The 13,081-nt window shown below is 53.2% G+C and overlaps 1 protein-coding gene across 1 annotated transcript; it reads right to left on the bottom strand.

Annotated features, from left to right (window-relative positions):
- Positions 1–6,562: 6,562 nt before the first annotated feature.
- On the bottom strand, positions 6,563–12,493 carry GPR135 (G protein-coupled receptor 135). The gene has a single exon (XM_077319111.1). It carries the CDS (start codon positions 12,491–12,493, stop codon positions 11,273–11,275), a length of 1,221 nt encoding a protein of 406 aa, XP_077175226.1. The 3' UTR covers positions 6,563–11,272.
- Positions 12,494–13,081: the final 588 nt, after the last annotated feature.

Below are 13,081 nucleotides of genomic sequence, written 5' to 3'. Positions count from 1 at the left end.
ACTTGCCGCCAGGGGGCGGTATGGTCCATCATGCAGAAAAACTCCTTTTTTTAATTTTATTAGATTTGTATCCCGCCACTCCCGGCCAGCCGACTCAGGACAGTTCACAACAATAAAAATACAATTAAAAATGAACCAGTTAAAATAAAACAACAAATAACCACCCCCCTGCCATGCAGTGGCTGGAAACACCAGCTCCCACCATAGGTGGGGTTGTTCGGGGAGGGGGGGCAATCGATGTTATGCCACCCAGCTTCTACCAAATTCCTGGTCCAAGAGCTCTATCTGTGAAAGCTCCATCAGGGCCCTCAGGTTATCCGGGAGCTCATTCCACCAGGTCAGGCGGACCTCTCTGGGGCCAGGGACCAGTCGCCTGTTTAGATTCACAGAGCATAATGCCCTGCTAGGGGCATAGGGAGGTAGGCAATCCCTCAAGTACACTGTACCCAGACTGCAAAACCTTAAACTTGATCAAGAACACCACTGGCAACTAATGCAGCTGCCTCAGCAGAGGCTAGATACGAGCCCTCCATGATGTTCCAATGAGGACCCTCACAGCTGCATTTTGTAACAGCTGCAACATCCGGGTCAAGGATTAGGGCAGGCCAACGTAGAGCGAGTGACAGAAATCTAGTTTGGAGGTGACCGTCGCGTGGATCACAGTGGCTAGTGTGGAAGTCCACGGAAAATATCTCCACCCATGTGAAAGGTGTACATTGCATTGTGAGTCTGCCATGTCCTTATTCGACAGAATTTATACCCGACCTTGCTGTTCTCAGGGGGGCCATGAAGGCAGCTAACAAATTAAAACATACACAAGTTGTCATGTACTGCAGTCGAGTCCCCAGAAAAACAGGCAAATTCAGGACGACGACAATGACTACTACTACTACTACTTACTATTATTATTATTATTATTATTATTAGAATCATAGAATAATAGAGTTGGAAAGGACCTCCTGGGTCATCTAGTCCAACCCCCTGCACTGTGCAGGACACTCACATCCCTGTCGCTCATCTACTGTCACCTGCCACCCAATTGATGAACCTTCACAGAATCAGCCTCTCCGTCAGATGGCTCTCTAGCCTCTGTTGAAAAACCTCCAAAGATGGAGAACCCACCACCTCCCGAGGAAGCCTGTTCCAATGAGGAACCGCTCTAACTGTCAGGAACTTCTTCCGGAGGTTGAGACGGAATTTCTTTAGAAATAATTTCATCCCATGGGATCTGGTCCGTCCCTCCGGGGCAAGAGAGAGCAATTCTGCTCCATCCTCTATATGGCAGCCTTTTAAATCATTGAAGATGGTTATCAGATCCTCTCTCAGTCGTCTCCTCTCCAGGCTAAACAGACCAAGCTCCCCCAACCTTTCTTCATATGTCTTGGTCTCCAAACCCCTCACCATCTTTGTTAATTATTATTATTATATTAATTCGATTTGTATGACCACCACTCTCAGAAACCGGCTCACGGCGGTTCACAATATTTCAATACAAATCAATACATTAAACCCCATTAAAATTCCCCATTAAAAACCCCATAAACAGTGATTCGCTCACAATGATGGCGATTGAATAAAATTATTCCCACACAGGCCCACTGGATGGGCAGAAGGGAGCAGATGGATAATTGGGCATAGGATGGAACAATCTGGGGAACCAGGCCAGTCTAATGCTGGTCTCCTCACTGCCACAGGGAGAGAGGTCCGATCTTAGCCTCTTCAGTTTATGTTCCAGAATCAAGAATGTGTAAGACACGGCAACTCAGGTCACTCCTGAGATGCTTTCAAACAGATGACAATAATCAAAAGATACTATATAGAGAACCACCCCCACCCCCCCACACACACACTCCTAGCAAGTGAATATGCAAGTCTTAGCAAGGATGCAAATCACAAGTCTCCTCTAGGAGTGACCATACCAACCTGAACAGGCTTCGAACTGCAAGGGCACTCGGTCTCCGTATCCGGAACCTGTCGGGGAGGGGGCACAGGGATATTCCAGCAAAGGGATTTATGGGACTTTGCTTCAGCAACCAGAAGAAACTATGGAAGGGGCTCAAAAAGGTTCTGGAGTGTAGGGATGTGTCACTTGGTGTAGGAAGAGCCAGCTTGGGGTAGTGGTTAAGAGCAGCGGATTCTAATCTGGCAAACCGGGTTTGATTCCCCGCTCCCCCACATGCAGCCAGCTGGGAGACCTTGGGCTCATCACAGCCCTGATAGTGCTGTTTTTTTACAGGGCGGTCCTGGCAGAGCTCTCAGCCCCACCTACCTCCCAGGGAGAGGAAGGGAAGGTGTTTGGAAGCTGTTTTGGGGCTCCTTTGGGTAGTGAAAAGCGGGGCCTAAATGCCAACGCTCTGGATCCTCATTAGATGACTAGTGTGCTTGTGGATGGGGTGTGATGCCAGCACAGCACAGAGGTGGGTCAGAAGAGAGGCCTTGACCTGGAACGGCTGCTGGGTACAGATCCTGACTGGAACCGGAGTTCCTATAGCCACACAGCTGCGCTGAAAGGACTGTCTGATAGGAGGGTCTTGAACAAGCCATAAGTCAAAAAACCAAAGGGCTACCATAGCCAGGCAAGTCCAGAGAGCAAGCCGAGAATCAGAACCATGAAAACGATATGTCAGCAAGGAGAATCCAAGATCAGGGTCACGGTTACCAGTCTGGGTTGTCAGGAGGCTCAGAAGCAAGGAGTGGAGGCACGATATCTCGGGTAAGATGCAAGCTGTTCCCACACTACGTTCTTTCCAGCGATGCCTTAAATCAAGCTTGCACTCTGCATGGGAATGCTTCTGTAACTACTCGCTATCAGAGTCATGCATGCAGCACTAGCTTGGTAGGCGTGCTGATTTACATCTTTCTTGTAAGGCTACTCTAAGCTTCTGTCTGCAGCAGGGGTAGTCAAACTGTGGCCCTCCAGATGTCCATGGATTACAATTCCCAGGAGCCCCCTGCCAGCGAACGCTGGCAGGGGGCTCCTGGGAATTGTAGTCCATGGACATCTGGAGGGCCGCAGTTTGACTACCCCTGGCCAAGACAGACAGCATCAATGAAGGTAGCCATTGGCCCAGAGATTGCAAGACCTGAGCAAGGCTGTTAACAAGAGGACATTTGGGAGGACCTCGATTCGCTGCAAGTCGGCGGCGGCTTAACATCACTTAACACACACACGCAAAATCCAGATTTTAAAGCCAGTTAAAAACACTGCCTAATTTTAATGCGCATATTTAGCCATCTGTTGCAGTCACCCTATTGGGTGTGTCCCTATGGAGGTCATCGTCTTTACAGCATGGTACCTTTGGGTCGGATCCTGCTGGTTGTCGCTTCTAGTTGAGGGGGGGTGCTTTTTTTTTTTTTTACAGATTCTGCTCCCCCCTTCCTGCTGAGACATCATTTCCCTTCATCCTGTTCTAGGTGCCTCCCACTCGGAGTTTGTGTTGGAGTAAGAGGCAGAGATATCTGTCCGTCAGCCATTTTCAACAGGGTCCAAGTGGATAAAAGGATAAGTTCTGTGCTGGATCAGACCAGCGAAGCTCCTGCCATCAGCCCTGGAAAACTGGCCTGTTTCACACATACAGGGGGAATGATTCCTACACTCCCCTCTGCGTGAGAACTCTCACTTGGATCCCCAGTCCCCCCCTTAGTTTGCTGGGAAGTGGAACTAAGGTAGGAATGAGGTGACCTTTAAGGCCTAGTTGCTCTGAGGAGAAATCTTCCTGGCCAGGCACAGTATAGTCAACATCTATCTCATCCACATTCATAAAACTCATGTCAGATGGCTGTGGGCTCTGGGGCCATTGCCGAAAGACTTATTATGTTCAAAAAGCATCTCAAGGAAGAATATATTTGTTACAGAAAAAAAAAATATGAGGGGATTTCCTCCACCACTTCCTTTAATTTCTCAGGAGAGCCCTGTGCTGGTTGAAATTCCTGGGAAGATTTTGAGAAGGTCTTTTTAAAAGACCGATTTAAACAAAATTGTACGTGCAAGTGCGCTGCCTCTCGCCACATGGAGCAAAAGGTACCCAACAGTGCCCCCTGGAGGTCAGAGGAGCAAGTTGAATTTCTGTTCTTTATACACTTGCTGAATAGCAGCTCTTAGGTTTAGTAGCTTCCGAGCAGTTGAGGTGTAAGGTACTTTATAGCAAAGGCTTTCTCAAACTGGGTTTCTTGATGAGCCTGGGGTTTCTTGACATCTGGAAGGGTTTCCTGATTGGGTGGGAGTGAATTTGTTTTCTGTATTTTTTTTTAATTGCTAAACATTTATTGGGGGATATGATTGTATAAGAGTCACTTGTGGCGCAGAGTGGAAAGGCAGCAGACATGCAATCTGAAAGCTCTGCCCATGAGGCTGGGAGTTCGATCCCAGCAGCCGGCTCAAGGTAGACTCAGCCTTCCATCCTTCCGAGGTCGGTAAAATGAGTACCCAGCTTGTTTGCTGGGGGGTAAAGGGTAATGACTGGGGAAGGCACTGGCAAACCACCCCGTATTGAGTCTGCCATGAAAACGCTAGAGGGCATGGTCATGTTGAACCACCACCCCCCTCCCAAACTGGCCAATGAGGGACCTGGGGGGGGTGGGAAGGGGAGGAGCCACAGGTGGACGTGTCCACAGCTCTGCTTCCCAACCATATTCGGCACGATGGTGCCACTTCTGGGGTTTCTCAAAGCCTGAAGAATGTTTCAGGGTCTTCTCAATGGTTAAATAAAAGTTGAGAAAGGTTATCATAGAAGAAGATGCAGAACAGATAAAACTGGGTTTAAGGGATCCACAATTCAAATTTATAGCTTGTGGGGGTTTGTGACATACACAGGGCAGAGTTGGTGTCATTTCTTCCCATGATCAGCCCGGCAGTGTTCATGTTAAGGACCGTTTTGCACAGCCTGTATGTCTACAGGTCCCCTTCCAATGCCCTGACCTGGACAGCTCAGGCTAGCCCAATCTCTTGATATGGGAATCTGAGCAGATAGCCCTGCTTAGTCCTTGGATGGGAGACCCCCTAGGAAGTCCAGGGTTGTGACAAAGGCAGGCAGTGGCAAGCTGCCTGCTTTCTTTTGCCACAAACCCCCTTCCCCTGGGGATCACCTGCTCCGCTGTGGCTTGAAGGCCCTTACCCCAAATGGAGAGCCAGCGTGGTGTTGTGGACAAGAGCTGCAGACCCTAATCAGAACTGGACTTGATTCCCCGCTCCTCCACAGGCAGCCAGCTGGGTGACCTTGGGCCAGTCACAGTTCTCCTAGAGCTTTTTCAGCCTCACTTACCTCACAGGGTGTCTGCGATGGGGGGAGGGAGAACCCACCACCTCCCGAGGAAGCCTGTTCCATTGAGAAACTGCTCTAACTGTCAGGAACTTCTTCTGGATGTTTAGATGGAATTTAGAATCATAGAGATGGAAGGGCCATCCTGGGTCATCTAGTCCAACCCCCACTCGCCCACTGTCACCTGCCACTCCCTTGAACCTTCACAGAATCAGCCTCTCTGTCAGATGGCTATCCAGCCTCTGCTTAAAAATCTCCAAAGATGGAGAACCCACCACCTCCCAAGGAAGCCTGTTCCACTGAGGAACCGATCTGTCAAGAACCAAATAAACCAATATAAGATGGGGGAGACTTGGCAGTAGCATGTGTGAAAAGGATCTAGGAGTCTTAGTAGACCATATATTGAACATGAGTCAGCAGTGGTCTAATGTTTAGCCTGGAGAGGAGATGACTGAGAGGGGATCTGATAACCATATTCAAGTATTTAAAAGGCTGCCATGTGGAGGATGGAGCAACTCTATGATTCTATGATTCTATGTTTAGATGGAACTTCCTTTTGGATTAATTTCATCCCATTTGATCTACTCCTTCTATCTGGGGCAAGAGAGAACAACTGTGCTCCATCCTCTACATGGCACCCTTTTAAATCCCCTCTCAGTCATCTCCTCTGCAGCTCCCCCAACCTTTTCTCCTACATCTTGGTCTCCAAACCCCTCACCGTCTTTGTTGCTCTCTGAACACATTCCAGTTTGTCTACATGTGAGACAGAACATGCAACCCTGAGGACCATGTGTGTACACTTTTTTTCTTGAATGCACTAATTCAAGCCCACCCAAAGGAACTGATAACATGTTGACTTTTCCTGTCACTTGGCCATCGTTGAATGTTCTTGCAGTTAATATCATACATGACAAAAAGGGGATTCCATCGGAGGAGGAGGAGAAGAAGAGGAGTTAGCTCTTATATGCTGCTTTTCTCTACCCGAAGGAGTCTCAACACGGCTTACATTCACCTTCCCCCTTCCTCTCCCCACAACAAACACCCTATGAGGGAGGTGAGCCTGAGAGAGCCCTGAGATTACTGAAGAAGAAGAAGAGTTGGTTCTTATGTGCCGCTTTTCTCTCCCCGAAGGAGTCTCAAAGAGGCTTACATTCAGCTTCCCTTTCCTCTCCCTGCAACAGACTCCCTGTGAGGGAGGTGAGGCTGAGAGAGCCCTGAGATTACTGAAGAAGAAGAGTTGGTTCTTATATGCCCCTTTTCTCTCCCCGAAGGTGTCTCAAAGCGGTTTACAGTCGCCTTCCCATTCCTCTCCCCACAACAGACACCCTGTGGGGTGGGTGAGGCTGAGAGAGCCCTGATATACCTGCTCGGTCAGAACAGCTTTATCAGTGCCGTGGGGAGCCCAAGGTCATCCAGCTGGCTGCCTGTGGGGGAGTGCAGAATCGAACCCGGCTCACCAGATTAGAAGTCCGCACTCCTAACCACTACACCAAATTGGCTCTCATTCAGTTACCGGGCCCCCCGTATATCCTCTGGGCTCCCCTTCTCACTTTTTCCAGGCTGTGCCCCCCTTCAAATGTGCCAGCCCCTCGCTCCCTGCTCAGAATGGCTGATCTAGGGGAGGGTTTGAACCAGGACGCGCTGAAGCAGTAAGACAAGGCGAGGGTTGGGTCTCTGGCAGAAGAGGGAGTTTATTCCTTCTCTTACAAGATGAGTGACATCAACTTTCACCAAGGTCACAAATAACAGAAGGAGAAAGGAGGACAGAACCAAGTCGGACTCTGTTGACTGGACAGTCCTGCGTGTGTTCAGGAAACAAAGATATGTTTCTGAGTGGTACACAAAACCATTTCACATCAGGAGATTATTTGCTTCCCTTCCAGAAAAAGAAAATGGAGCAAGAACTCTGCACAACCTAGTCTTGGCAGTGGCCAAACCAAGCACATGATCTACCCTCAGGCCAGATCCTGCTTTGAATTCCAATCACAGATTTGGCAACACTCTTAAATTTGGCCCTGAATGCGGATACCAGCCTGTTGTGGGCTTTCCTGGCCGATATTTGCCTCAATTTAGGGTAGGATTCCCCCAGGAACATTGGGGTACAGGGACTGTGATGCTGTGGCAAACTTCCTGATATGTAACAGGAAGTGATGGCAAAGCATTTCATGACACTCTAGGAATGTTCTGAGTCTCTATGGTCACACAACACTGGGGTCCTCTCCCCTCCTGGTAAGAGATATTCTTGGAGTACTGCTTCTGCTGACAAAAGGGACGCAGGGTGAAGAAAGTTGAAACGAAGAAGAGTTGTTTTTTTATACCCCGCTTTTGACTGCATGAAGGAGTCACAGAGTAGCTTACCATCGTGTTCCCTTCCTCCCCCACACAACAGACCCCCTGTGAGGTAGGTGGGGCTGAGAGAGCCCTGACAGGACAGCTCTGAGAGGACTTATTGGCTGCTGTATGAGACAGGAATCTAGACTGGAAGGGCCATGGGTCTCATCCAGCAGGACTCTCCTGAGACTGTGGGTCTGAGATGGGGCAAAGAGTTGCCTTCTGTAATGCCCCCAAGCGGCCCTGCAGCATGACGCCCTCAGCATGACCGTGTCCCTGCCTCTCTGTTCTGTCCCTTGTCAGGCGTGTTAAGGCCGAATTGGGAGGGCTGCGTGGTTGCACTGGGCAGATCTAGCGCTTACAGGGTCCTTTCAGCAGAACCAACCATGGGGATACAGCCCTAAGCAGGGTCCGTCCCCCTTGCAGGAAAACCTACTGAGATCCTCCTGAGACAAGGAAACTTCACATGCCAGAATGCCGGTGCACATCCATGGCAGATACTTTTTATTTCTGTCAAGACCTGCAGTGGAGTGTTTTGAATGATGCCCTACAAGGACTGCCGGGACCTGAGTTCGAATCCCGCCCCTCCCCCCAACAGTATCCCACTTTTCTCCAAGGACCTTGGATTGCCATATTCAACACAATGCGGTGGCTTCTCACAAAACGAACAAAAAGCATAGGATCATAGAATCCTAACGTTGGAAGGGACCTCATGGGTCATCTAGTCCAACCCAATGCCATTCTCAACCCAAGAACTACCTCCCCAGATTTCTTTGGCTAAAGGAAAGCAACGTCAAGTACATAACTGAACATCTGCATGGACCTGAACCCTCCACACTCAAATGACGTTCTCGCAGCATGAGATTTGCGCAACCCCCCTGGTCCTAAACATATTAATACCATGCACTGTGCCACCAACCCGCATACAAAGATCCTTGGTCAAGACTCCCTCTCCACGCAAATAAAGGAGGCAGCATTTCGGAGCAGTCTCTCCCCATGCACATAACACAGGTGTGCGTCTCAAAGATCTTCCTGGTTTCGAGATAGTCACATAAATGCACTTCCGCACATCATAACTAAACTGAAGACTCGCACCAAAAACAAAAGAGCGTGTGGAAAGGCCTACAGTTTTTCACAGTGTGGTACGATGCAGTTAGTTCTTTGAGCAGGAGTGGATTTCAAGCCCGCGGGTATCCTTTTGGCACATGTCCCATGCAAAGGGCATTCACCTTTGCTGGTCGCTGATCGAACCCCATCCCAAGGCTGAGCAGCACTTAGAAAAAAACTCAAGCCGGAGACGTGGGACTGCCTATTCAAAAACACTGAAAGCAACGCAGTAGCGGTACGGGTGCAACGGCCTCTTGCATCACCAAGAGTATTCTGAAGCGCATTGGGGCATGCGCCAGATTTATAGCTGCAGCAAGAGCCGTGTCTACAGACGCCGGCTAAAAGATTTCCTTTGTGCAAAAAAAAAAAGAAAGGGGAGAAAAAAAACAGGAGGGGAGAGAAACCTCTCTAGAGAATTGGTTTGTCCTTTACTACGGCTGAAAGCATTCTGTTCTGTTAGTCCTGATTTTTCGTTGTTGCTGTTAAGGGTCTATCTATTTAGAGCTTGGATTCTGAACCTGGGATCTGAAGACCCCCAGGGCAACTCACAAAGGGGTCCGCAGCCTTTCCTCTCCTGCCTTAATGGACTTGGTGACAAGCTCCCCATCTTTCGTGGTTTCTGCACCTGAGAGAGGGTGAAGCCTGCATGCCTACTCCCATCTTAAGCCACCTCTTATCTTTATATCCCCCCTCGTCCTCCTCCAGCCTGCCTGATAACACAGGTGGTGATGTGTCATTTCTGGGGGGTGTGGCAGGGAGGCGTGGCCAACTAACAGCACTTCCAGGACTCCTCAAAACCTAAAAAAATATTTCAGGGGTTCCTCTAAACGTTGAAAAAGGGCTGATTTAGAGCCAAGGCAGAGACTTTTAAGAAGAAGAGGAGTTGGTTCTTATATGCTGCTTTTCTCTACCCGGAGGAGTCTCAAAGCGGCTTACAGTCGCCTTCCCTTTCCTCTCCCCACAACAGACACCCTGTGGGGTGGGTGAGGCTGAGAGAGCCCTGAGATTACTGAAGAAGAAGAAGAGTGGTTCTTATATGCCGCTTTTCTCTACCCGAAGGAGTCTCAAAGCGGCTAACATTCTCCTTCCCTTTCCTCTCCCCACAACAGACACCCTGTGAGGTGGGTGAGGCTGAGAATGTTACTGGCCCAGGGTCGCCCAGCAAGGTTCCATGGGGAGAAATGGAGACTAGACCCTGGGTCTCCCAGTTGTAGTCTGACACTCTGACCACTATGAAAGGCTGGCTCACAGTGACTGAAATGCATGACAAAGTTTAATTCTCAGTAAAAGAAGAAGAGCTCTTTCTTTTTGTACCCCGCTTTTCCCTACCTGAAGGAGTTTCAAAGTGGCTTACAATGGCCTTCCCTTCCTCTCCCCATGACAGACACCCTGTGAGGTAGGTGGAGCTGAGAGTTCAGAAAGAACTGCTCTGTGAGAACAGCTCTAACAGCTCTAACATCCGGAAGAAGTTCCTGACAGTTAGAGCAGTTCCTCAGTGGAACAGGCTTCCTCGGGAGGTGGTGGATTCTCCATCTTTGGAGATTTTTAAACAGAGGTTGGAGAGCCATCTGACGGAGAGGCTGATTCTGTGAAGGCTCAAGGGGGTGGCAGGTGACAGTGGATGAGCGATTGGGATGTGACTGTCCTGCACAGTCCAGGGGGTTAGACTAGATGACCCAGGAGGTCCCTTCCAACTCTATTGTTCTATGATTCTATTATTCTAGGACTGTGCCCAGCTGCCATCCAGCTGACTGCATGTGGAAGAATGGGGAATCAAACTTGGTTCTCCAGATTAGAGTTTGCTGCTCTTAACCACTGCACCATGCTGGCTCTTTTGACTGGGGGCACCAATTGTACAGTGCCTGTGACATCCCTACTGCTGAGTGAGGGTTGCTGGGTGCTCCTGGGCACCATTTCACAAGCTTTCAGCACCAGTTCTCCCTGCAATCTCATCTCCCTTGCAAAGGGTACCCTCTCCAAGGGACAAGGAGGCTCCTCCATCTTGGGTCTGTATCTGGGCTTGCCAAACGGCAGGCCTAAATCAGCATTCCTTACATTCACATTCACAGCCTATGGCACACAAATGGCTTTCGAAAGAAGAAGGTTTCACCTTGCTTGCAATATGCTATCACAGTGGCTTGTACACGAGACGTGTGCACCCCAGGTGACCACAGGAACATCTCTTAGGGAACCTGTGGCAAGAAAACCGGGAGCTGTCCAATTGTCCGGAAAGGGTCTTCCAGCCCCCTGTTGTGTTATGGTCCTTCAAACCGAAAAGCCAAACAGAGGAGTCTGTGAACAGCCAAATCGGAGCCTGCTTTTCTCCTCGCTTTGATCCCTTTGCCCGATGGGCAGGCCTCGAATCACCCAGCCCACCGCCTGATGAAATGAAAGAGCCAAAAGACGCCAACAATCCAGGATTCAGGTGGGCCGGCAAAATTGGCGCTGTCCTTCTTGTGTCGCCATGTGCGCGGAATTGCTGGCTCCTCGCTATCTCACGCGGATGAGGTTCAGGACCCCTCCTCCTCACCCCAGGCTCCCGGCTCCCGCTCTCCGATCCAGGCCGTGGCCCCATTTCAGAGACTGGTATCCGCCGTCTCCGGCTTGACCTCGGGAAGGCTGTTGGCCGGCGGCCCGTCTCGGCAAAAGAGCAGGGCCGGGTTCTTGCAGGCCCACACGCCGGCCTCGCTGCCCCCCACCGGCTCGGGGGAGCCCGGGGTGCCGTCGGCAACCCCCACGCCACCCCGGCTGGCGTAGCGCTCGGCCCGTCCCCGGGCCTTGGTTTCGGCGGGGGGGTCCGGGGTCCGCCGGCCCCTCCGTCGCCGGAAGAGGGCGGCCAGGTGGGGGTTGCGGGCGGCGTAGATGAGCGGGTGCAGGGCCCCGTTGGCCCAGGCGGCCCAGCCGGCCAGGGCGTCGGCGGTGGGCGAGGAGGCCGGTCGCCCGGCGGCGGCGGCCAGGCCCAGCAGGCAGTAGGGCCCCCATCCGCAGAGCAGGGCCACGATGAGCAGCAGGACGGTGGTGGCCGAGCGGCGGCGGCTCTCGGCCTGGCGGGGTCGGCGTCGGGGCCCGACGCGGCCCTTGTCCCGGCGGGCGGCCTGGCAGAGGCGGGCGTGGCAGGCGCCCATGAGGGCGAAGGGCAGCAGGTAGCCGGCCAGCAGGAGGGCGGCGGCGTAGGGGCCGGCCAGGGCCGAGGCGGAGGGCGAGCCTGCCCCGCAGGGCCGGGCGTGCCAGCAGTGGCGGGGGGCGCGGGGCGGCTGCGGGGCCAGCAGGTAGCAGGGCGCGGCGGCGGCCAGGGCGGCGAGCCAGGCGGCGGCGAGGAGGCGGGCGGCGTGGCGGGCGCGCAGGGGCCGCGGGGGGCGTCGGGCGAGGGCGGCGTGGCGCTCGACGGCCAGCAGGGCGGCGCTGAGGGCGGCGGCGGCGCCGAGGGCGGCCTGCAGGGCGGCGCTGGCGAGGCAGAGGCGCGGGCCCAGCAGCGGGCGGCCCACGAGCAGCGCGGCCAGGGCGGGCGGCGGGCCCAGCAGCGCGCCCAGCAGCGCCGACAGCGCCAGCGACGCCACGAACGCGTTGCTCACCGTGCGCAGCGCCCGACGCCGCCCCAGCGCCCACAGCAGCCCGCCGTTGCCCAGCGCCGACAGCGCGCCCAGCCCCGCCAGCCCCGCCGCCAACGCCCACCGCGCCGCCCCGCGCCCCCCCGCGGCCACGCCCGGCCCCGAGCCCCCCACGCCGCCCACGCCGCCCTCGGCCCACGACCCGTTGCGCCCCAGCCCCGCCGCCCACGACGCCTCCTCCGAGGCCATGGGCGCATCGCTCCCGGACCGCCCGCCCGTCGCCCCGGAAACCGCCGCCCGCTCGGGCCTCGGACGGAGCCGCCCTGGGAGGGGGCGCGTCGCTTTCGCCCACGGGCAGCGGGGCCTGGATCCCTTCACTGCTGCGGCTGCTGGCAGGCTGGCATGACACAGAGCCCGCTTCGGGTAGGCAGGGATTAAGAGAGTGCAGAGCCGGGCTTCGTGCCAGTCCCAGTTCTCTCAGGGCTCTCTCAGCCTCGCCTCCCTCACAGGGTGTCTGTTGTGGGGAGAGGAAAGGGAAGGCGACTGTAAGCCGCTTTGAGCCTCCTTCGGGTAGAGAAAAGCGGCATATAAGAACCAACTCTTCTTCTTCTTCAGTAATCTCAGGGCTCTCTCAGCCTCGCCTCCCTCAAAGGGTGTCTGTTGTGGGGAGAGGAAAGGGAAGGCGACTGGAAGCCACTTTGAGACTCCTTTGGGTAGAGAAAAGCGGCATATAAGAACCAACTCTTCTTCTTCTTCAGTAATCTCAGGGCTCTCTCAGCCTCGCCTCCCTCAAAGGGTGTCTGTTGTGGGGCGAGGAAAGGGAAGGTGACAGGAAGC

This window comes from Paroedura picta, chromosome 2 (assembly GCF_049243985.1).
Source record: "Paroedura picta isolate Pp20150507F chromosome 2, Ppicta_v3.0, whole genome shotgun sequence".
NCBI lineage: Eukaryota > Metazoa > Chordata > Lepidosauria > Squamata > Gekkonidae > Paroedura > Paroedura picta.
Note: the sequence above shows the minus strand (reverse complement) of the source record. Positions and strands in the feature narration are given on the sequence as shown.